The 26651-nt window shown below is 40.4% G+C and overlaps 1 protein-coding gene across 1 annotated transcript in view; it reads right to left on the bottom strand.

The window, feature by feature from the left end:
* The window catches only part of ITGA8 (integrin subunit alpha 8), a 187509-nt gene that overhangs the window by 84877 nt on the left and 75981 nt on the right, over window positions 1-26651 (bottom strand). Inside the window, 3 exon segments of the mRNA XM_064368406.1 lie at window positions 202-257; window positions 5382-5489; window positions 8197-8242. Of these exon segments, the coding sequence (XP_064224476.1) occupies window positions 202-257; window positions 5382-5489; window positions 8197-8242 (210 nt within the window).

Raw genomic sequence — 26651 nt, 5'->3', positions numbered from 1 at the left:
TTTCCCTATAATTATATGTTCTTATAAATAATAGTATTACCAAGTATTGAAGTAATATTTTTGTAGAAGGTTCCATATATGCAACAGAAACCCTTGGTATTCATCAAGGTGTCTTTCATTTTATATGGTCTGTGCAGAGAAAATTTTACTGTTCAACTTTCTGAGTAGAATATAAGAATGTAAAAATGAAAACATGCTTACCTATTGTGTTCGAAATGCTCTGGCCTCTGACAGATGCACATACTCTCAAAGAAAAGCTATAGAAAATAATAGTAATTTTTTGGTTAATAAAGTTTGAATTTAAGGTAGAAGTCTTCCTTTATCTCATCCTAGATAATGAATATAATTTTCTCTATGTATTTCTAATTATACACACACACACATATACACACCCCTTCTACCCCCCCACACACACCCCTTCTACCCCCCTACACACCCCTTCTACCACACACACACACACAAACACACACACACACACGCCTTCTGCCAAATGGTCTCAACATTAATACAGTTAAGACAAGTGACATTATTATTACATGGAAGGTAATACTGGAAAATAGTGCATGATATTAACTGATTTACTCAATTGCTTAATTAATCAATTAGTTGTTGCTTTTATTCAATAAATACATGCAAGTATCTTCCGTGTACCAGGGAGGGAAAAATTAGGCAGCACGACAAGAGGATAGCTAGAAGTAAAATCTGGAGGTGAGTAAGAAGCTGGACCCACTTGAGGAAACTAAAGAAATTCAGTGTGGTTGGGGCACTGAGCAAGATGGCAAAGTTGTAGGAGGGGAGGCTGGCTTGGTGGATCAGTAAGGAACCGGGCTTTGAAAGTCATGCTAAAAAATGCAGATTTAATCCTCAGAAGCATGGAGCACCATGGTATGCTTAACTGAAAACACCCACTCTGCGTGGAAGGAGATGACATTTGGCAGAACCTTGCTAGAGTTGGGGTAAGACTGGAGGTAGAGACGAGAAGAGGGAAGGGAGAAAGAACAAGGAAGCTTAGTGTGGCTTTCTCAAGCTATGTAGGCACAATACAGGCATAAAGACAATAATGAGAGGGCAGATGTCCATGTGAGACACTTTGGAGTTGTGCCTTCCCTATCAATGTCTGCACTGGCTTATAGGATGACCACACTTGGCTTTGGTCTGTGGCCACAGATGGAACGAGAGATGGCTGACTCCCTGGCTGCCTTTGTTGAATGAATGTGCTCACCTCTCCCTGAAAAATTCCAAGCCCTAACAGCCATCACTAGAGATGGGGCCCTTTCACATCTCTAGGAAAGTGAAAATATAAGAAAATACTTAAGTATGATTTAATGACAACCATAAACTTTTTACCAGTAAAACACTATAGTATGATTTGAATATTTCTACAGAATTTAAAGGGAGTAAATAATCCCCAATCATACTTGAATTATGTGTCAGCTTCCTGTGTCAAATGTAATGAAAAAGTGTCACATCTGGGATTCATCTATCTACCGTGACCTCAGTCAATGTCTCCCCTCAGGGTAAATAATTTGCCACATACCATTAAGCCAAAAGTTTCCTGAAATGTCTATGCTATTACAAGTGTTTATTCCACTTCCCCAGAGAAATCACAGATTCCAATCCACTTCTGCTTCAATAAGAATTATTCAAGAAAGATGAATAGTTAATCACATCTTTCAATTCTGTAGTAAGTCTGGCTTTCAAAATTAGCATTTTCTGTGTCCAAGTTTTTGGAAGTATTTGAACAAGTATGTTCAAATTGGTCAATGATCTTTTTTCTATTCATCATTAACTGTGTGGACAAAGGTCATTAGCTTTTATAAAATAAATTCCTATTTGTAATGAAATCAACATATATACAATAAAATCATTTTGGATACAGTATTTTTAATACAAACAATTCAAAAGCAATACAAAATTTTTAATAAAGGAATAAAGTTCTAAGAATGAACGTTTTTTCCTTATGTATATGGTTGATAAATGATGTTATCAGCTAAAAGGTTACTATTGATTTATGTATTACATGTCAGTATAAATCTCTGTTTCTTAGTTCTCCCTTTTCAGTTAATGTTATCTGAATATCATTAACAACTGGATGACTTTAACTTTTTTATGCTAGTTTAGTATCACTGTTACGATTTACTGAATTATCAATAACAGCACTGCAACCTAAACCTGCCAGTTCATATATTACTTTAGTGGAAACGTATCTGTCAAGTCATAATTTTTCAAGCACTCTCTCCTGATCTATAAAGAAAATTTCAAGACTATAGTAGTGGGTTGATGTATTCACTCTGAATTTAGAAAAACATATATACTATATTGCACATAAACACACATACATGGGTGTGTATAGACCCATGTATGTGTATATGGTCATATAGACCATAGAATTAGGGTAACTTGCAGGTCTATAGCTAATTATAAAGTATACTTGGGTCTTTAGGGAAAGCCATAAACTTTTATTAAATTAGAATTAAAATTTCAAACTAGAAATATTAGTCATTTTCAGTATGGCCCATTAGTCTAAACAGACTGATTGGAACAAAAAACTCATGAAATCAACACAGGTCCCTTATTACATAAATTCTAAATGAAACTGTCTGTGGACAGTGCTTTTGATATGGCCAGAAGGTGGGGTGATAGACTACATGATCCTCTGAGGCTAGTCCCAACCCAACATGGTTGGAATGATTCTGCGATGTGACTGCTCATAGCTGTCTGTGATGAAGGGAAAATGAGATAAATGTGAAACATAATTTGAAAGTAAAAAGAAATTTATTTTACGTTCTCATCAGTTTTCAATCTGATTTTGGTGATAGCAAACAGCAGGTTTCACATAGTCACTCAAATCTGACACTTTTTTAAAATCAGGTTTGACAGGTGGGTAGTTACTGACTTTTACATTTCTAAAATTAAGCTTTCCACTAAACAGATTTTCTTTTTATAATTGGTTAGTCACCAATTATATTAATATTTATTGAGCTGGCTTTTTTTTTCTTTTACTTACTTACAAATGCCAATAAAGATAGATACTTTCTAAAAGTACACAGCTGTTTGAAAGACACAGAAATCCACATCGATAGAAGTGAAGAACTATTTGCCAAGTAGAGTTTATGTGATAGTTTTCAGGTGTATGATATAAGGTAATATCAAATACAGACACAAATAACAGCAGAGAAAATAAACAGAGACTTTTCAATCATTTTGGAAAAACTAAGTATATTCCTAAAATAAAGAAAAAAGAAAATCAAAGAAACACATTCTAGATGAACCAGCTGTTAACTTACTGTCTTCTGAGATTCTGAGGCACCATTCACAAATTTTGCATGTGAAAATAAGACCTCTTCCAGAAAAATGTATGCAATAGAAACAAATATAATTGTAAAGGGATATACATTTGTCCACATAACAAATTGGACTTTATCTTAATAATATGACTAAATGCAGTAAGAAAATGGCTCATGAAAAGAAAAACATTGTCTTGTTAAACAGTGATATTCTTTCCATATAACCAAAAAGAACTCTTAATCTGTTAAAAACAAACAAAAAAAAACCACTTCAATCTTATAAAAATATCCATGAAACTAAAAACCCTTAGAAACAGTTGTCTAGCTCAAAACAACAACATTCTATATCAGAGTGTACCACATGTGCTTAAAGGAATTCAGCCTAGAAGTTCATTCAGTTATGGAGGTGTGAACATGGGTCCATTTGGGGGAAATACTGAAGTTTTAATACTCATGAACAAGTAGCAACTCTCACAGTTCATTGACTGCTCACTTAATCACGCAAGAGTAAGGAGAGATGCTGCCATTCTCACATACTTTTCAGATCAGGTTTTCATTATACTATTTTATGGTTTTAAACCACTTTAAAATGTGCCCAGGGCAATTTCCAACTCTTTTCAAAAGCAGTTAAAGAAGAGGACACGCTCAGCCACACTCCCCAGCAGCCAGCAATAGGATGTTTTTCAAAGAATTCTTCAGGGTCCTCTATGTCCCCACCCTCCACCCTCAAAAGCTATCACTCCAGTATGAACTCCTGTCAAAAGGCCATCAACAACATGTTAAAATTGACTGGAAATAACTTCTCTGGGTCAAGACTGGTTAGTTCTGCAATTCTGACATTCTCAGAAACCAAAAATACTGTCTGAGTTAGACCATATCTCCTGAAAAATAAGGGCAAAACATTAAACACCCCAAGTGTTTGTTGATCTTTCAGAGGATATATACCCTGATGGTATTAACCAACACAGTTACTTCTAACCCTTGAGGACCTACGTACTGGGAAACAAAGTGGTATCTTCTTGAGCCTTGTTACAGTCGAGTTCCATCTTGTATTTCCTCCAGATGGCTAACAAAATTCAGAAGGAACACTTTCAGAAGCTATATCAGCCAGTTTCTGAAAGTCCAGGCAAAGCCTCATCATCAAGGCAAAAGGAATAATTCAATCCCTATTCTTAATGACAGACACAAAAATACAGTTTATGGCACAAAAATCTTTACTTTTAGAATGTGTTCCTTCTGTCTAGTTGTATATGCTAAGTTACAAAACTGGCATCTGTTGTCAGCACAGAAAACCTAGTAAATTAACCCAGTAAATTGATGAGTCAGGGGACATTGGCTGGGCACGGTGGCTCATGCCTGCAATCCCAGCACTTTGGGAGGCTGAGACAGGTGGATCACCTGAGGTCAGGAGCTTGAGACCAACCTAACATACTGAAACCCTGTCTCTACTAAAAATACAAAAATTAGCCAGGCATGGTGGTGGGTGCCTGTAATCCCAGCTACTTAGGAGGCTGAGACATGAAAATTGCTTGAACCTGGGAGATGGAGGTTGCAGTGAGCCAAGATTATGCCACTGCTCTCCAGCCTGGGTGACAAAGTGAGACTCCATCTCAAAAAAAAAAAAAAAGAAAGAAAGGATATTATATGTGCCTGAAAAGCAGTTTAGCAGTATCTATAAGCATATGCCAAAATGTAAGAGTCTAGATATTTTGCTATATTTTTACCTTGGCTAGTGTTTATTTTAGTATACCAAGAATCTAAAAGTGATCGCCAAGATCTGTTTCACTGGGAATTTCTCCAAATTTTTTATGCCTCTCATATTACCTAGAGACTGTAGATTAGAGAAGTAGCCTTTGAATGATAAGCCAATAGCCAAAGAACAGCACCATATCATAGGTTCTCTTGAAAGACTAATTCCTTGCCACTCAAACTTGGGCCACAGAACAGTAGCATCAGCATCTCTTGAAGCTTTCTTCTAGAAATGCAAAATCTAGGCATCACCCCAGACTTACTGAATCCAAACCTGTATTTTTCACAAGACACCCATGTGATGTGAATTCACATTGGAGTTTGAGAAGCCCTGGACTAACTCACCAGGCTGTGGAGGTCATAGAGTCTGGAATCTGGCAAGTTTTATTTTCAAGATTGATAATCACTGGGTTCAGCAGAAGCTGGGCATCTACAGTCACAACCGGTCTTGCTCTGCAGGGAGAAAATGCAGGGTTTGTTTGAATAAGCCACATAGGTGACAGGCAGGAAGATGCCCACTTCATGCAGACTGAACTCCACAGTAGACAGAATACTTTCAGAGGCCATTGCCAACATTCCCAGCATTTGTGCCAAGAATTTTGCTCACTGCATGAACAGGTAGGCACCACACTCAGCTAATTACCTCAAAACACATCTGGAAGTACACAAACACAAAGAGTGCTGTAAGTCTGTCAAGCAAAGTTGCATACACAAACCTAATTTCTTTACGAAGTGGGCCTCCAGTATTATGGCAATATTGCTGTGAAATAATTGCTCTGCCATCTGCTAGCGTTATCTATATCCGTATCTGATGAAATACATCACCTTACAGCCATTTGTGTCCGTGAACACTTGAAGTTTGCAAATTTTGTTGCATCATTGATGATTTTTAAATTTCCATTGATAGTTTTCAAGTTGAGCTTTGCAAATTTAGCTAAACACATGAAGGTGGGTTTTCAGAATAATTCTGTACATCAGTCAGAGATGTGGTTCTCAATCCTGCCTGCACAATATAATCACCCAGAGAGCTTTAAAACAAATTCTATGCCCAGGCCCTGCCACACCAACTGATCCAGAACCTATGGGGTAAGGACCAGACACTGAAATTTTAAACTCTCCAGGTGATTCTAATATGTAGCCAAATTTGAGGACAGAGACTGATAGGGTGTAAGTAAACTTAATTTCAGCCAACCAGATGATGATAACAAAACAAAAAAGTATGAATAAATCATGGGGGAAGGGAATGGAGCAGATTTTATGGCATGGTTCCAAGATATGACAGTTGGAAGCGAACGTCCCCAAATGACAGAGAGAAATGATGCCATGTTGGATAAGTTTTCCCCCTATAAGAGGAAGTTTCCCCCCATAAGATGCCTGCTGCTTCTTGGGGCAGAATGGGTTTACAGTACTGCCTTAAGCAATAAGCAGTGCACCTGCTGGGATTTCTCCTAAGTTCCTTCAGTATTTTGTTACATAATTTTGCTTTCAGTACTGTGTTAGTTCCACTCCTTGGAAAAACAGATGATAAAACAGAACTAGATATGCAAAAGATGTATTGGGGTCAAACATCTATGAGGAAAAGCGGGGAGAGAATGGAGGGGGCTGGGAGTTCCGATCCCAGGATCAAGGGAAGGACAGAGGACTGGAGAAGAAAGTTCTGGCCTGAGCAATGGAGAGTGCTTGAGCTAAATTTGCCCGTGAGAGGAGTTCCATGTCTTGCAAAAGCAGGCCTGTATTTGTGTTCTTGTTCCTGCTAATTGGCTGGGAGCAGCTCATGGAAAACACAGCCTTGGCATGAAAACTCATGGAAAACACGGCCTTGACGGATTGGAAGCACAGCAGTTGAGCTCCGTGTCCATTCTGCTCCAGCAGCTCTCAGTGGTGCACTCCATGGCCACTGCAAACCCAAGCCCCATGCTTCAGACACCTTGAGGGTTTCAACTGATTCTCTAGAACCTTAAGTGGGACATGGTTGGTACAAATCAACCCTCTTTGAGTTTGTTTTGGAAGTATTGAAGAAGAATACCTTACCTATTTGAGGAAACCTAAACTTTGAACCTCTTTGGGAGCTGACTAGGTTAACACTATACGCCTAGTACACCCAGGTATGCCCTCGGCCTTTTGTCTTGATATCCTGACCTAGTGTCTTGAATTCTCATAAAATGTTTCTTTTTTCCTTGAGATGTAGTCTCGCTCTGTTGCCCAAGCTGGAACGCAGTGGCACAATCTCTGCTCACTACAACCTCCACCTCCCAGGTTCAAGTGATTCTCATGCCTCAGCCTCTTGAGTAGTTGGGATTACAGGCATGCGCCACTATGCCTGGCTACTTTTCGTATTTTTAGTAGAGATGGGGTTTTGCTGTGTTGGTCAGGCTGGTCTCAAACTCCAGACCTCAAGTGATCCGCCTGCCTCAGCCTCCCGAAGTGCTGGGATGACAGGCATGAGGCACTGTGTCCTGCCATAAAACATTTTTTTTTTTTAAAAGCAGCTGAAGTTGAGCAACACCCCTCTCCCAGTTACTATTCTGTGTATGCCATATGCATATTCTCATTGAATCCTTTGAACAGAGGTAACCTTATAAATATGGTTATCCTTCATTTACAGATCAGAAATCTGAAACTCTGAAAGTGATAAGAACTTGCCCAAGATTACCAATCAGTGAGTGTATGGAATGTCCAGGCTTGGAATCCATGGCTGTTGTATTTGAATTGTTTTCAATACTTGTCTTTGGAGGCTACCTACTCCTGGAATGTTCTATTCCTTAATAAGTGTCCAGTTTGATTACAGAAGCCAGGATAAATAGTAACATTCTTCTACCCTGCACCCTTTATTTACAAGTGAACATTTCAATGCATTTCCAAAGCAAAGATAATAAATCAAATACAGTAACATCTAAAAAGTGGGTTGTTTTATAAGACCTGCTTCATTTCATATCTTATTTAACAATATGTTCATGAAATCTGGAAGTTTGGTCATGCAATATGAGAGTAAAAATGCAAAGGAAAGAAAGAGTGAGAGCAAAAAATACCTGTAGACTTTAAAAAGAGCATCTAAATATTCACCAGAATAAATTGCTGAAACGTGCTCTTTAAGGCAAAACTAACAAGAAACTATATTTGAAACAATGAGAAAAACATTTGAATACTACCAACCACGTACCTGTAAACAGCGACTTTTCCTGTTCCAAATGCACCCACAATCAAATCTTAAAAAGACAAAAACACAAAACACAAGCATGAATCATATAGAAACAGTTTACTAAGTTCATAATCATAAGTAGCACACAGAAGACCCCTACATGCTGACTGTATGAGAGTCATAAAATTAGAAGAGAAAATCACACCTTTCTCAAGGCATTTTGGAAAGGATGTTGGAGTTTCACTATAACCAACTTGATAAAACAGCAATCAGTAGATCTCAAACCTTTCTGTGCTTAGGAAGGCCAATTTCCTTTTTCTTTTTTCTTTTTTTTTGAGATGGAGTCTTGCTCTGTCACCCAGGCTGGAGTGCAGTGGCGTGATCTCAGCTCACTGCAACCTCCGCCTCCTGGGTTCAAGCGATTCTCCTGCCTCAGCCTCCTGAGTAGCTGGGATTACAGGTGCTTGCCACTGCGCCTGGCTAATTTTTTGTATTTTTGGTAGAGATGGGGTTTCACCATGTTAGCCAGGATTGTCTCGATCTGCTGACCTAGTGATCCACCCAGTTCGGCCTCCTAAAGTGCTGGGATTACAGGAGTGAGCCACCGCATCTGGCCACGAAGGCCAATTTCTAGAAACTCATCATCCCATCACTTTCCTGTCCTCCAAGTTCAAGGCACATACCCCCAGGGAAGGAAAGGGGAAAAGTCACATGCTTAGTGTCTGCTAGATACCAGGTTCATCACACATTTTTCATGTTATCTCTCTCACCAGCAAATACCCTATGAGGAAGGATTATTCACCCAGAAGTGCGACATTCTGATCGTCATTTTGACACAACCATTTGCTCTTTACAATTAGTATGGGTGATGAGTATACTTTGGCAAAGCAATCAGTAGTATATAAAATAACTAAAATATTATAATAACCTTAAATAACAACAGCAATATTAACAAAAGCACAGGGAACAACACTCTATGCCAGGTGTCATTTTAAAGGATTTCCTTTAATTAATTTTTAACAAGAAGGTAGGAGGTCTTTATTATTAGCACAATTTTGCAAATGAGTCAGTTGAGACTTAAGAAGCCTAAACTATGTATTTCCTAACATTCACACAGGTAGGTAAGTGATGGAACTGAGTGATTGCAGTTGAGCAGTCCTGGACTAGGTAAGAGGGAATGCTCACAATTATTTCAGTGATTGGCTAACATAGAGGTCAAACTATCGACTAATCTCATTTACAATGGCTGTCCCTGATAGTAGCAATCAAACACAATAAAACATGACAATGGCTAAATCTGCAGAGCAAAATTTAGATGCAAGAAAACTGGACCTCTATGGAGAAAACCTAAGTGTCCATCAACAGTGGATTGGATAAAGAACATGTCATACATAAACACCATGGAATATTATGTAGCCATAAAAATGAATGAAATCACATCCTTTGGAGCAGCGTGGATGGAACTAGATGCCATCATCCTAAGTGAACTCAGAAACAGAAAATCAAATAGTGGATGTTCTCACTTATAAGTGGGAGCTAAAACAATGAGTACACAGAGACATAAAGATGGTGATGATAGCCACTGGGGACTCCAAAAGGGTGGAAGCAGGGAGGGTGATAAAGGTTGAAGAATTACCCACTGAGTCCAGTGTTCAATGTGTGAGTGATTAGTACACTATAAACCTAAACCCCTTTATGCAATATACCCATGTAACAAACATGCACATGTACCCACTGAATCTAAAATAAATTTAAAAAGAGAAAAAGAAATCTGGACTTGGTAGAAACAAAGGCCACAGAAGAAGACTTACAACTGTTGAAACTATAATTGGTTAATTCTAGCAGAATAGGAATGAAAATAGAAAAACAAAAAACGAACGTAGAGGAAGGTCCTATTTGGCCACTGCATATGGAAAACGAATTCAGGAATTAAATTGGTGTAATGGAATTTGCACAGAAAAATGATTTATAGCCGTATTCCCTTGGCGCTCACCTTTTGCATACATGATGCTGTGTGTCAACTTGACTGGATTGAAGAATGCAAAGTATTGTTCATTGGTGTGTCTGTGAGGGTGTTGCCAAAGGAGTTTAACATTTGAGTCAGTGGACGGGGAAAGGCAGACCCACCCTTAATCTGGTGGGCACCATTTAATCAGCTGCCAGCGCAGCCAGAATAAAAGCAGGCAGAGGAACGAGGAACAACTAGCCTGGTTCAGTCTTCTGGCCTCCATCTTTCTCCCATGCTGGATGCTTCCTGCCTTCAAACACTGAACTCCAAGTTCTTCAGCTTTGGGACTCGGACTGGCTTCCTTGCTTCTCAGCTTGCAGATGGCCTATTGTGGGACCTCACCTTGTGATTGTGTGAGTCAATCAATACTCATTAATAAACTCACCTTTATATATACATCTATCTTATTAATTCTGTCCCTCTAGAGAACCCTGACTAACAGACCATGCCTGTGAACAGAGACGGACTGTGACGATTCTTCCCTTGAGGGCTTAGTGTCTCTGGGAATGGCCTTTAGTCAGTTACAGTCAGGAATTAGAAAGTAAGTGGCCCAGCTTCCTTATCAGTCAAGTGGGATAACTGAGGTCTGTTCTCCGATTCTTTGCTTTCCCAGCAAGATGGGGCCCTGATTGCCCATAGTGACAACTAGCTTGATGATCATCTTTACTGCATTCTTCTTTTCCATGTCTCTCTTTTCTACTCTTATCAGTATTTCTCGGAATTACTTAAATATACTGCTTGTTAGGCCGGGTGCGGTGGTGCACACCTGTAATCCCAGCACTTGGGGAGGCCGAGGCAGGCAGATCACAAAGTCAAGAGATCGAGACCATCCTGGCCAACATGGTGAAACACCATCTCTACTAAACATACAAAAATTAATTGGGTTTGGCGATGTGCGCCTGTAGTCCCAGCTCCTCCGGAGGCTGAGCCAAGAGAATCACTTGAACCTGGGAGGTGGAGGTTGCAATCAGCCAAGATCATGCGACTGCACTCCAGCCTAGGCAACAGTCGAGACTCCATCTCAAAGAAACAAAAAACAAAACCAAAAAAACACTGCTTATTTTCTCATCTTTGTCTTAATGCCTGCTCTGGGACAACCCAATCTTAGACACAACAATACTTGTTAAAATTTTTGTTTAAATAAAAGATCTGAAAGTTCTCCAGGTCAAAACCACTGTCAGATGTCTTCTGTTTTATGGATACAGAATCAGATTCAGTTGTTAGACTTGGAATGACTCCAAAGCTTCGTATTTAAAAAGCTGTGCATGCTGATGTTCAAATAAGTTAAACAGAAAACATTTAAAGAGCTCCATATTTGTGAAATTAAAGAACACATCAAGCAAAGGTCTACACCTTGGCCACCTGTGGATCGTGGAATAAAACATTCTTTTGTAAGGGTTTAAAGCTCCAAAGCCAGATGCCAAAGCTTCTAAGTTTACCAATGTTTAAAGTTATAGTGATAAATTATATCAGACTTTCAACTTGTTAACTATTTTCACAAGTATTCTTTCTGTTGCATTTGTCTCTTCTAGCAGATCAGTGCATTTTTTTTTTTTTTTTTTTTTTTTTTTTTGCTATCTCAGAGAAAAAAAGAGCTACTGATTGGAAGAAACATGAGCTCTGTTCTTCCTGCGTGATTACAAACTCCAATATTTAGACAAGTGTAACACAGGTGGCCCTGGCCTGAATCCCTATCTGTTGACATGACACCAGATAGGAGAGCTTCCTTAGGAAAACTGATTCATGAGGAGTTATGTGCTTTGTTCTTGACTACAAATAAGGTGAAATATTTACATGATAAGATTAGACATTTTATACATAACAGGCAAATGTTAAGGATTGATTCTCTGGAAATGCTAAAGAAAATAAGACTGTAAGCCCTTCCAGGGCAGGAATCTTTACATTTGCACATCCCCAAATCTTCATGGAATATACGGGTTGAAATAAATGAAGAAAGAAATAATCTTTTCATGCACGTTACCAGGACAGTGCCAGATATAGAACAGAGACTGTATAAATGCCTGATTAAATAAGGATAAATAATAATAAGTGATAATTAACTAAAGGTAATAGAGATGAAGAAAATGAGACAATTTATTAAAAGCTACTACTCACAGATGCAGCTAAATTCTGCTGGAGTTTTGCACATATACTTGAAGGTGTTGAGATACACACACACACACACACACACACACACACACACACAGGTTCCAGGTTTAAAAAGTAATATAAAGTCTCCATCACAACTAGATTGTCGTTATAGGTGAGAATTTGAGAGACACCCTCCCAATGGTAGTGAGACATGGGCTTTTCCCATAGGAACTTTAATTCCTGTGCCTTAGAATGGGAATTTATCCTACTCTGGAAAAATAAAATAACTGGCAACACAGGCCACAATTTTCTTCATGAGAATGTGGTCATAGTTATTCAGAGGCCAAGAAACAGTTATCTACCACAAAAGTATGTTTGCCTTTAGAGACACTACCTTGGGATTATGCCTGCTAGAAAGAGCCCGAAGTACTTATGCTCGGGATCTTAAAATCATCAGATCTCTCCAGGGGAGGAGAATTGATTTGCTGGTTTGTGTTTTGAATGAATTTCTCTTTTCAAAATATGTGGTTGGTTTTGGAAAGCACTATGCTGCTTCCATCTAGACACACATACATATGCAAGTTTGTATATACAGTGTATCTGTTATATATGTGTTCAATTTACACACAGAGATATTCATATTTATGTTGGAGTGTGTATATTTATGTGTGTGTGAAATAATATTTAAATAACACTCAAAAATAATACTTAAAATATTGCATAATTCTGTGCTTAGGAATTTAAATGATAATCTGGAGACAAAGTAATTTTGGTGTGGATATTTGGATTTTTGACACTTGGAGCATTTTCTTCTCCCTTATCTTGAGATAACAGGTCTGATATCATTATCTATGTTTACTTCCTTTCTATAAATGCCTCAAGGGCAAATTCTGAAAACAAATAAAAAACTTTGCCTTTCTCTATACATAGACACTTAAGCTGGCTTTTTTTTCCTGGAGGAAATAACTGTCAACTAAAATTGGTTCTTTCCTTTCAATCAAAAAATGTTCCCGAAGTGCTGGAGGCCTTTGCTCTTGCCTCACATTGCCTGAGAAACATAGTTCGTTTTATTTTTGGGTTTTGATGAAACAACTGAGTACTTTTAAGGAAACAAAAAGGGGATATTAGCATGAATGTAGGATCGTTGGCAAGAAAAAAAAGCTCTAAAAATGCGAGGTCATAGGAGATGCATTACACCTATGTTTCGTATTTTATTTCTTGCAAATTGTTATTTTTAAATGAGGAAGAAGAGCCAAACCTTTAAAGTGGTGCTTGGTTTGCAGAGTCTGGTTTCACTAATTTGGGAAGGAAATCTTTGTGTTGGAAGAAGTTCTGTTTGAAAACATCAGCTTTGTTTTGAGTGTGGATCTGAGGTTTGGATTAGGTGGGCAGGAAACAGTGAGGGGAGGGAGAGTGGAACCCTCCTAGGGAAGGGTCGGGCCAAAGGGGAAGACGAAGAAGAGCTGACAGTGTCAGATTATAGAATTAGCCAGGCATGGTGGTACACGACCTAGAGTCCCAGCTACTGAGAGGCTGAAGTAGGAGGTGTGCCTGAGCGCAGGAGTTTGAGAATGCAGTGAGCTATCATGGCGCCACTGTACTCCAGCCTGCGCAACACAGTGAGACCCCATTAAAAAACCAACAGCTGAGCACAGTGGCTCACACCTATAATCCCAGCATATTAGGAGGCTGAGGCAGGCAGATCACCTGAGATCAGGAGTTCAAGACCAGCCTGGTCAACATGGTGAAACCCCATCTCTACTAAAAATACAGAGGTTAGCCGAGCGGGGTGGTGCATGCCTGTAATCCCAGCTACTTGGGAGGCTGAGGCAGGAGAATCACTTGAACCTGGGAGGTGGAGGTTGCAGTGAGCCGAGATCCCACCACTACACCCCATCTCAAAACAAAACAAAACATGACAAAACACAAAACAGAATCACCCAGAATAATTTCAGAGGAGAAGTCTCTGTGGCCACCCAAGTGCCTACACTTCCTAAGCTAAGTCACCTTCTTCCTGGTTCCTTCTTCTCACCTCTTGCTCTCATCTTCTTGATAGACATACTAATTTTATATCTTGCTAAAAATGCCATCAGACATCTCCTTTTTTTTTTTGGAATTAAAAAACATTTACTATTTTAGAATAATTCCAGACAATGAGAATTGCCACCAGAAATTTCCAAACAAAAGTGAAAATGGAAGTGTATATCTTACAGTTGTATGAAAAGATTATGAGTAATCTAAAGGGAAGTCTCCTTAAAGATGACCAAAAATTTTAAAATCTAAACTACTTTTATAGCAAAACAACACATGAGCAAGGTTGAAAGACAAACAAAAGCAACAGGGCGAAATGTTTATGATGTATACACCTGATCAAATGGTAATTTTTTCAATTCTTAGAAGAATGTTTGTCACTTGGTTAAAAAATAAATAAATAAATAAATGTTAACAGTTACTATTATGCCTTATCTGTAACAAATTCATACAAATTAATAATAAAATACAACTTTCTAATAAAAAGATTACAAACAGGCAAGTCACATAAAAATAAATACCTGTGACTAATAAATATATGAAAAGCGTTCAACTTCACTAGTCATCAAAGAAATCCAAATGAAAGGAACATAGAGATGTCATTTTTTTGACCTTGAAATTGGAAAAGATGAGCACTAGGCAGTGTTGGACACAGGGCAGAGGCATGCTCTTAGGCTGTTTGTGGGAGTGGAAATTGGCACTGTTTTCATGGAAGGCAGTTTGTTGATATGTACGACTATGTGTACCTCTGATCTAGTTTCTACTTCTAGGAATTTGTCCTGAGGATATACTGGACAGTTGTGCAAACATAGATCAAACAAAAGCTAATATTTTCGATGTTTTAAATATAATTGCTCCCTTTAAGTGCTACAACAGTCCTATGAGAAAGATACTTTCATTATCCCCATCTTAGAATGAGAAAAATGAGGTACAGAGAGTCTGAATACAGTAAGTCACAAGATCAAGTTTTAAATCCAGGCAGTCTGGCTACTGAGCTCACACTGGAATTCTTTTCACCACTGCCTTCCAGGACCTGATGTTTTTTTCCCCTCTCCTTAAACCTTTAAATAAAATTAAAGATATGATAGCTCCCATCCATTTTGAAAGGCTGAGATGGGTGGATCACTTGAGATCAGGAGTTCAAGACCTGCCTAACCAACATGGCAAAACCCTATCTCTACAAAAAAATACAAAATTTAGCCTGGTGTGGTGGTGGGTGCCTATAATCCCAGCTACTCGGGAGGCTGAGGCAGGGGCATCACTTGAACCCAGGAGGCAGGGGTTGCAGTTAGCTGAGATTGCAGCACTGCATTCCAGCCTGGGTGACAGAGTTAAACTCCATGAAAAGAAAGAAAGGAAAGAAAGGAAGAAAGAAAGAGAAAGAAAGAAAAGAAAGGAAGGAAGGAAGGAAGGAGGAAAGGAAGGAAAGAGAGAGAGAAAGAGAGAGGAAGGAAGGGAGAGAAAGGAAGAGAGCAAGGAAGGAAGAAAGAAAAAGAAAGAGGGAGAGAGAAAGAGAGAGAGGAAGGAAGGAAAGGAGAGAAAGGAAGAGAGAGGAAGGAAGGAAGAAAGAAAAGAAAGAAAGAAAAGAAACATTTGACTACAGTACATTTCATCCCTTTTTAGTAAGCCGATCTAAGAGCTTTGATAAGTGCACCCAGACCCGTAACCACTTCCACAACAAGACAGAGAGCAGTTCCATCATGCCCAAATGTTGCCCATGCTGTTTTGTAGCCAAGCCTGATCTGTCTCTAGCCCCTGAACTCTACTAATCTATTTTCCAGAATGTCATATAAATGGGTCTGGCTTCTTTCACTCAGCTCGGTGCATTTGAAATTCATCCACAACATTGTGTGTACCTGGAGTTCATTTTTTTTTTATTGCTGAATTGTATTCCACTATGTGGATGGCCCGTAGTTTATTCATCCATCCCTGGCTTGGGGACTCCTGAGGTGTTTCCAGTCTTTGCAAAGTCACCATAAACATCTGTGTACAGGTGCTTGTGCATCGACAGGCCAATTTTGACTTCCTCGTTGTCTCTCTTTGAATCTCTCTAAAACTTTCAAAGGCTTCTTTGAAACAAAATATGTCAGATGGAAAATTACTGAGTGGAGGCTGATAGATTAGCAATTCTCAACTCCAGTTCACTTTGCTGCTGGCTTCTAAATGGCATTGGACAAGTTAATCTTCACTGCGGAATCTCCGGTGGTCTTTAAGAGTCTCTGGATGAGAAGGCCAAGAGCTCAGTAACATTGGCTGGAGTCTGATGACTGGATCCTGTGTCTTTGATGTATAATCGAGGATTCTGCTTTGCTTTTGGACTCAGCTTTGTTCCTGCAGATTTAGGGACTCCTTGTGGCTCCACTGAGAGACAGCCGATTTCTGGCTTTCTCCCTGGCTTCACCAGACTGGACCTCCTCCCATTCGCCTTCATAACTCAGCTCTACAGACGCCTGACTCCTGTCTTGGCAATACCACTGCCCACAGCTCACAGAATCTCCTCCAGGAACTGCCCATCACTGCCCAGGTTCCATCCTGCCAATCCTGTTCCCACAGCGCCCAAATGTTTTTAAGACGAACTAAGGCCATCAAGTATAGTTGTTTATATAAACTAACCCAAGGTTGGCTGACTTTCATGCAATGATGACATTAAGAGAACTAAGAGGATTCAAGATAATGTGTCCAATGGTGGGGTTACAGATGGCGTATACATCTGGCAATGTCCACTTCTAAGTGGGCTATGACATTGGCTTAAGTGTCTGGCATTGCAAACACAGCTTATGTCTGTGGGAATCTGGTATTCAGATAAGTCTCCTTGACATTGGCAAATGTGTTAATCTAAAAATAGACAGAGGTTGCCTGTCTGCCTTGCTTTTTTATTGCAACGTGCAAAATATTACTGAGAGGAAGGTTATGAGTTGAGGAAGAAATGTTTGAATAAAAAAAAAAAGCATGATTTTATCCCAGAAAGTAATAATCCTAACAATCTGTCTGAAATGCTTCCAAATGAACTCCGAAGAAAAACATTTATGAGTTGGAACGTGGCATTAGGTTGCAACATTCTAATTTACTGGGGGATTATTTTCCTTCAAAAAAAATCCCCACAAAAAATGAGAGCAGAATATCGAATGATGAGTCTGCCTTGTGAAAATAGTTTTCTGTATATTATTAGCATCCTGCGGCTACAAGAAAGATCCTTCCCCTTCAATTGTTTGATCCTCCACTTGTTACATTTCTTGTCACTGTATCAAAGGCATTTAACTTTATCCTTGTCATGGCCACACTGAATCACAACATGTGCGCCATCTGCGCAATTGCTAAAAGCCCTGGAGGAAGGTTTATTTCTTCAGCTAGTGTCACTTATACATAGCTGCCTCTTGGGAAGGGCTTCAGAGTCTCCAGAAGAGGCCGAGAGCTCACAAAGATGTTTCCCTGACATCCAGGCTGACAGATAAACTCCTTTTGATAAAAACCTAATAGGACTTGATGCCTTCGCTAAGTGTTGCAGGCAGAATTGTGTCACCCACAAAAAAGTCGTATGTTGAAGTCCTAACTGCCAGCACCTCAAAATGTGACTGTATTAGGAGATAGTAATACAGGAGTTAAGAAGAAATTGTTTAGGCAGATATGGGGGTAAGGAAGTCCCCAGTAAGGTTTTCCTTTTAGTGAAAAGCAGTCCCCAAATCATTTTTTTTTTCTAACAAAGAGCAGCCTATAAAATTGAGCTGCAGACATAGACAAGCAAGCTGGACGCCTGCACGGACGAATGTCGGCAGCTGTGGCAACAGGAAAAGGCTGCCTGGGACCAGGCATGTTCAACATGGCGGCTCCATCTTCCCTTCTCTTTGTCAACCAGGTATACAGTAAGGAACGGGCAACATGGCACCTGCCAGGCAAAAACTCTATTTGCATAATAAAATTAGGGTAGGGCAGCCAGTGTCCTTGCATGTTATATAAATGTCACGCCTGGTCCAACCAATCTGTGGGTCCTATGTAAATCAGACACTGCCTCCTCAGGCCTGTCTATAAAATCCAGTGCACTTCAGAGAGAGAGCTGTTCCCTCCCTCCCTCCCTTCCTTCCTTTTTTTCTTTTGAGACAGAGTCTCATTCTATTGCCCAGGTTGGAGTGCAGTGGCATGATCTCGGCTCACTGCAACCTCCGCCTCCCAGGTTCAAGTGATTCTCCTGACTCAGCGACCTGAGTAGCTGGGATTACAGGCACCCACCACCACACCCAGCTAATTTTTGTATTTTTAGTAGATATGGGGTTCACCACATTGGCCAGGCTGGTCTCGAACTCCTGACCTCGTGACCCTTCCGCCTCAGCCTCCCAAAGTACTGGGATTACAGGCGTGAGCTACAACACCTGGCCTCCTTTCTCTTTCTTTGGCCTATCAAACCTCCGCTCCTAAACTGGGTTCTTGTGTATATCTGCATCCTCAATTCCCTTGTCATGAGAAAATGAACCTCAGGTATTTACCCCAGACAGCCTTGCTGATTCAGTAGAGTCTTTAAAGAGATAATTATTTAAAATGAGGTAATCTGGGTGGGCCCTAATACAATAGAACCACTGTCCTTACAAGAAGAAGCCAGGACACAGACATATGCACGGACAAAAGTCAATGTGAAGACGTAGGGAGAAGACAGCCATCTACAAGCCAAGAGAGAGGCTTAGAGGAAACCAACCCTATGACACCTTGATCTTGGTCTTGCAGCCTACAGAACTGGGAGGAAATATATCTCTATTTGAGCCCTCCCGTCTGTGGTGACATGTGACAGCAGCAGCCTTGCCATTGACAGAGTTGCAAGGGAGGTGGGAGAGGAAGGGAAGAACATTTACACCGGTGGTTCCCTATACTGGGCGTCCTCATCTAACAAGTCTTCACTGAATCTCCATGATGAGCCAGGTCCCACCCTAACTGCCCAGTATTCAGCAGGGGCCTTTAACACAAGACACTCCCCTGCCTTCCAGCTACTTAGAGTCTATCAATCAACTCACTGAGGGGTCCGTATTAAAAACACAGGTCAAAATCCACTGAATTGAAGTCCCTGGGTGGGACCTACTTTTCCCTGGATCACTCACATTCTGATGAGAATAAGGTCATTAGATCCTTCCCTTTCACATGTTTGAGAAGAGGAAATTGTGTAAGTTTCTGCAATTGGTATGCAGCAGCCCTCAGGGACAGAAAAGAAAGGAAACAGGATGAGAGGGGCTAAGCATTCCCCAAATAAGCTTCACCTGCTTCACTATTTAGTCTGTGGTCTGGAGGGACTGCCAGCTTTCAGGCTTACGCTGGCTCTCTCGTGAACTTCTGTTAGGGTTGATAGTCTTTAGGTAACCAGCTATTAATGTCATTGTAGGAAAACATCAGTGAGGAAATCTAAAAGGATTGGCATATAGAAAGAAGAGCATCACATGAGCAATGCTTGCAAATAGGAAGGACAAAAGAGATGAAAGAGGACTTTGTTGCTGTATTAATTATTTTGAAAACCTCCCATCTGTCATCCCATAAGAGGTTTTAGACAGAGATTCCACAAGTCAACATCTGATGGCATAGGCCTGGGTCTGGGGCACAGAACCTGGACCCTCAGTCTTAGAGCTTGTTTTCATGCCTCCCACTGTCAGAGGCATTTGAACCAGAGCAACTCCATCTTGAATAGGGGCTGGGTAAAATAAGGCTGAGACCTATTGGGCTGCATTCCCAGGTTAGTAATTCTTAGTCACAGGATAGGATAGGAGATTAGCACAAGATACAGGTCACAAAGACCTTGCTGATAAAACAGGATGCAGTAAAGAAGCCGGTCAAAACCCACCAAAACCAAGATGGTGATAGATTGGACAAAGAATGTGACACATAAACACCATGGAACCTTAGCCTGGGTGACAGAGCAAGACTCCATCTAAAAAAAAAAAAAAAGAAGAAACATGAGGTCTTTTTGCAGCCATAAAAAAGGATGAGTTCATGTTTTTGCAGGGGCATGGATGAAGCTGGAAACGATCATTTTCAGCAAACTAACACAGGAACAGAAAACCAAATACTGCATGTTCTCACTCATAAGTGGGAACTGAACAATGAGAACACATGGACACAGGGAGGGGAACATCACACACCAGGGCCTGTTGGGGGTGGGAGGCTAGGGGAGGGATAGCATTAGGAGAAATACCTAATGTAGATGGCAGGGTGGTGGGCGCAGCAAACCACCATGGCACATGTATACCTATGTAACAAACCTGCACGTTCTGCACATGGATCACAGAACTTAAAGCATATTAAAAAAATAAAAAAGAAGCCATAGCCAAGTAGATTCTATGGCACAATGGATAGCCATTGGACTTCTAGGCTTAAAAAAAAAAACCATGGCTAAGTCACAATTTCTATTTATCTTTATAAGCAAGATCAAGTATAAATAATATCCTATCATGTTCACTGGGTTTCAGAAAGAAGCCAGTCTCGTTATTTGGAAGAAAGTTAGTTCAAACTTAAACCGACGAATGATGTGTGGATATAAATCTAATAGCCATATGGTTAGATTTCTTTTATCTGGTGAGGGAAATTTGCTGTATTTACTACCTATAGTGGGATATGATTTAAACCTGCTTTGGGACAGAATCTGGATTCTGAAGGATATATTATTTGTAAAGTAAGAAGGATTTATTATTTGTGAAGGATTTTATCTGAGAACCTGATTCAAGCGTGGGGAGGGAAGCCGTTCAGGTGAGCGAGGGTGTCCTGGCTTCACATTTAAGGTCACTGACACAGCTGTGTAGATAAGGTCCACTGTTTCCATAGGGCTGCCTCTTCAAAGGTGAGTCAGAAATAAGACAGATGGAGGTACTCACAGGTTTTCATAACACACTAAGCAAAATAGAAATAACTGAGATATGACAGTTCCTACATTTTCATATCTTAATCTAAAGCTGGAAAAAAGTCAGCATATTATGTTACTGGACTTGAAAATGACTAGAGCTAAACTTTATTTTGGTCTTTCATGAATGCAGCTGTGAGTACAGACGACAGTCATTCTCAGCCCGGGTCTGTGAATTTCTGAAAATAGTAATTCTCCCTCGGAAACACATACCACAAATAGGAGATTAGTGTGATTGTGAGTCACTGGGCAGAAGCAGGTACATATTTCAGTTTCATTCAGTGATACAGATAGCAATTGCAAAACTCTTATCACATCAGAGTCACTACAGCTTGAAATCACTCATGGTGAGGATATTTATACCACGGAAATCAGAAAATGCTACAAATCTGGGGATATAGCATCAGTGAAGTTTAGAGTTAAAAAGACTCTGGGAGGAGCAATTCATGCACCTTTGTCACTTCTCGAAGAGGAAGGGAAGACCCAGAGAGATGGAGTTACTAAAACCAAACATGGGAGAACTGGTTCTAGAACTCAGACCCTTTCAATTTCCATTCATTTTCATTTCTACTTGACAACATTCCTCAATTCAACTCCAAGAGCTCTTTCAGTTGAATTACTTCAATGTGATCTACACGCATATTTTTAGCCAAAAATGTAATATTCTAATTTCTAATGTGTTTATCATGAAATCACAAATATCTTACTCAATAAGAACGTCATGTTTTGCTTTTCCCACAAAACTTGAGTAGCAGTTTGAGAAGTGAAAATAAACTTTGGCTATAAGATTTGAATCTAGTTCAACTAAACTTCAAATTAACAATTTCAAGGAGCTCAAACTTTAATTAAAATGCATTATTCCCATTTGGAGAAAGCCTCCTTTCATGTGTGGGTTCTGTTACTTGTTTGGTTGTGCTACACACATACACACATTCATTAAAAAGATAATGAGTTATTTTATTTCATTGAGTGTAATTGTCTGAAATGGCTGCATGAGATAATCATATATTAGGGGCCTGGATGAGACAATGATAGTCTTGGCCTTCTGCCCATGTTTTCTTCCAGTTCTTATTGCCTGTAGAATTTCTACTCCTCAACAAAATCTGTACCTCCCCTCCTCCACCTTCCAATGCCTGGGCTTCGCGTTTACCAGATGGTGTTGTTTTACAATCACGTTTCACGGGATTAGAGTAGATCATTGGATTTCAGGATTCCAGGCTATCACAGCTGTTTCTCCTCTAAAATGCTCTCACTTAATTAATGTATGCAAGATACTCCTCTGATCAATCCTACTTTCCCAATGAACTGCAACACAGAGACCTGAACACGTCTACATTTTGAATCAGAAAGTGAATTTTGATGCTAGAAATAAAAATACTTATGACTCTATGTATTCTATGTGTGCCAGTGACATCTTTGTTGTAAAAAGCCTAAAAATGTATTGGGTGGTTAATGTTAGAAAAATTATTCTACATGTTATTTCTGCAATCAAATCTGTATATTCTATAACAAAATCCCCCCATCTGTCCATGATACCATCCTTTTCTTGGGTACACTGAATTCAACTCTGAGTCATCTTTTACACTCACCTCTTCCCGACCTCCTGCCACCTCCTCTCCCTTCCATCACTGCTAGTTGTTACAAGTTTGTCTATTTTCCATTTACACTGTTGTGTTAGTTCCTTCACTTCAATTTCCCCTGTCAACACCATACTTCAGGCTGAATTTAGATGAATTTAAATACCTTTAAATGGCTAAAGGGCAGAGAGGGAGCAGCATGTTTCCTCTCTGGTACCCAGTAAGGCACAATAGTGAAAAATGAAAGAGGCTGGCCATGGTGGCTCACACCTGGAATCCCAGCACTCTGGGAGGCCGCGGTGGGTGGATCACTTGAGATCAGGAGTTTGAGACCAGCCTGACCAACATGGTAAAATCCTGTCTCTACTAAAACTACATACATTAGCTGGGGATGGTGGTGCATGCTTGTAATCTCACTTACTTGGGAGGCTGAGGCAGGAGAATCCCTTGAACCGGGGAGGCATAGTTTGCAGTGATCCGAGATTGTGATACTGCACTCCAGCCTGGGCAATAGAGTGAGACTGTCGAAAGAAAGAGAAAGAGAGAAAGAGAAAGAAAGAAAGAGGAAGAAAAGAAATTCCTGACAGAAAGAAAGAGGAAGGAAAGAAATTTCTGATAGAAATAAATAAATAAATAAATCCCTGATACTTCATCTCCCACTTAGAAGTAGGAGGTGGAGGTGGGTGAGTGGTTAATTACATCATGGTAGAGCAGCAACATCAGGATATAGGGGAAGCATTCAGTGAAGGTCCTGCAATGAAAATTGTATGCCTGGTTCTTAACCCAGCAGCGTCTCCGTAGCTCTGTTCTTACTCTCATATTCCTATTTGTCTGGGGCAGAAGCAGCAATTGAAACGCTTTAATTGGGAACCATGGAAGTTGATAAGCTAAAGAAAAGAATATGGACTTGTGTGCCTGGCAAAAAGAATGCCTCCAGAATATAGGGTGTTGTTCAAAAGTTGATTGAAAAGCTGACATTTATTAAACTATGGTCTGCATGATCTCATTTTAACTTTAGTGTACAAATAAGCTCATTTCATCTTTATACCAGCATGCATGTGCTTATAGGAGTTTACAGAGAGGGGAACGGAAGTTCGGAGAGGTTAGGAGATTTCTCACTCTCATACAACTCAGAAGCAGTGGGATCCGATTTTAAACCAAGCCTGTCCCTCTCCAGCATCCTAGAATGCATTTTTTCAGAATCTTATGTGGCCCCACATGACTGTGAGCTGAAGTAGCTTCCATTTTCCTCATAATCAGCAAATTGATTTCCTTTCCTGTTCTGAGCCATTTGGCAGCATTCTGTAAAAATCCTCTCCCAACCTAGAAAGTGCATGCACACACAACCCAGTGAAGTAGGTATCATCAGCCCCATCATACCAGATAAGAAATAAAAGCTGAAAGTAAGTAATTGCTCAAATGTTATGCTAATCAGTGTTCAATAGAAATCTGAACTCAGGGAGTCTGATTTTCCTTCCCCTGTTCTCACAGACTCTTTCCTTCCCCTGTTCTCACAGACTCTTGGTTAACTTTTTTTAATTTTTGAGACAGAGTCTCACTCCTGTAGCCCAGGCTGGAGTGCGGTGGTGTGATTTCAGCTCCTAGGCTCAGGTGATTCTCCCACCTCAGACTCCCACGTAGCTGGGGCTGCAGGCACACTCCACCATGCCTGGCCAAGTTTTTGTATTTTTAATAGAGTAAGAGTTTCGCCACTTGCCCAGGCTGGTCTCAAACTCCTGGGCTCAAGTGATCCACCTGCCCCGGCCTCCCAAAGTGTTGGGATTACAGGTGTGAGCCACCAACCGTCCTCATCGATTAACTTTAATGTAGTTTTTAAAATTGGCTTGATGTTTTCCAGAAAAAAGTGAGGTGTCATCCAATCTTACCCTATAAACTCTCCTGCTGTGTACATACATGTGTACTACATATAAAAAATACACACACACATAGATGTGTGAATATATGTATCTGTGCATTAGAGAGATTCAGAAATAATATTCTACAATATGCACTATTTACCTTCTATGCAGTGGCTGGCATGCTTTGGACTCTTAATTATTAGTAGTAATAATTAGCATAATTGCAAAAATGTTAACAACATAACAGACTCTAAACCTGCACTTTGCTAGCATTCTTTCCTCCAAAGACAGGAAAACCAAGTAGTTTTGATTATTTATAGAATATCTGTAACGTGCAGAACAGATCGTGTGACAATGAATAAATATAAACCAAACCACCTTTTACATGTCTGTGCCTTTGGTTATTTGAGGTGCTGTGTGAATTTATCTTGAGTCAGTCTGGAAGATGAAACAGCTATAATGCACACAAAGTACACATAAAACATCACAATCAGCCCTACTCTTTCTGTCTGTGAAAGGCAGCCAGGTTGTGTTAAGAATACATAAAGTGTTCGCTGCTATCTGTGAATGGGGCAATATGTATGCCCTACCATTATTAAAGGTAGATTTCATAATAGGCTGCTCAGAAAAGGGTTTACAATAGACAGTGAAAACCAGGAGAAGCCAAGACTGTCCAAGCTTTTAGATAGAGCTGCTAAGCATTTGGGCACCTGAAATGAGAAGAAAGTGTTCATCTCAAGAATGGGAAAACCAGCCCCATCATAACCCCATCAGAAACCCTTGCGGTTGGTAAGCATGGCTTCCCATGGGTGTTCCATTCCCTAATCACGCTGAGTAGTCTGACTTATTTCCATTGAGCATTTTGAGTATTTGTCTTTGCACTTGTTTTCTCCCAAATTCTGCAGGTAACCAGGTAGATAAAGTGATAAAGTTTGGAATTTTGTTTCTGATCCACTTAGAATGGAGAATTTGAAGTTAGGCAGCTGAAAGCCTGTATGTCTGTGAGTAAATTTTAAAAGGATCCCAGGCACGGTGGTTCACGCCTGTAATCCCAGCTCCTTGGGAGGCTGAGGTGGGAGGATCATTTGAGGCCAGGAGTTTGAGACCAGCCTGGGCAACAGGCTGGGCAACTGGGTCCCTATCTCTAAAAAAAAATTAGCCAGGTGTGGTGGCAGGCTCCTGCGGTCCCAGCTACTAGAGAGGCTGAGGCGGTTGGATCCCTGGAGCCCAGGAGTTCAAGGCTGCAGTGAGCTATGATTTGTGCCACTGCACTACAGCTTCGGTGACAGCGCAAGATCCTATCTCTAAAACAAAACAAAACAAAACAAAAAGTTGCCCCTGCCCCTTCCTGAATGGGGTGTGCCCAAGCATCACCATGGCAGTAACCACACAGAGGCAATGTTAGAGAAAAGAGCTGCTGGTGGCTTTGGCAATCTGACTGCTGTAGATCTGGAAGCAGAGCTGCCAAGATTCTAGGGTGGTGTTGCTCAAAGTGGGGTGCTGGGGAAAGCACAGATCCCTCAGCCCCATCCCAGAGCCGGTCACCACAGTATCGAAGGAGTGCTGTGCATTCGGCCTTTGTTAATAGGCCTCACAGACAATGTGCATGCACGCTGAGTCTCAGACCCTGTGGTGTGAAGTCCAGAGGTGAGGGCCAAACCTTAAGTGAGGAATCTGGCCCCACCCACTCAACTTCTGCATCAGGATCCCAGTTGATAAACATGCCCAGGCGAGCTGTCTGCACACTCAGCAGGACAACACTCCTCTAGAGGACTCCTTCCCAAAGTGCTGCACACCAGAATCACCAAGGTCATTTAAACACATCACTATAGTCTGTGCTCCAGCCTGGAGAGTCTAATTTACTTGGTTTTGGTTTGGAGAGTGACCTGAGCATGTGGAGGTTTTTATTTTTATTTTTGGATGGAGTCTCACTTTGTCACCAGGCAGGAGTGCAGTGGCACAATCTCGGCTTACTGCAACCTCCGCCTCCTGGGTTCAAGCGATTCCCCTGCCTCAGCTTCCCGAGTAGCTGAGACTGTAGGCAC

This window comes from Aotus nancymaae, unplaced genomic scaffold (assembly GCF_030222135.1).
Source record: "Aotus nancymaae isolate 86718 unplaced genomic scaffold, 86718_ANA_hifiasm-v0.15.2.pri h1tg000077l, whole genome shotgun sequence".
NCBI lineage: Eukaryota > Metazoa > Chordata > Mammalia > Primates > Aotidae > Aotus > Aotus nancymaae.
This window is presented reverse-complemented; position numbering and strand designations above follow the sequence as displayed.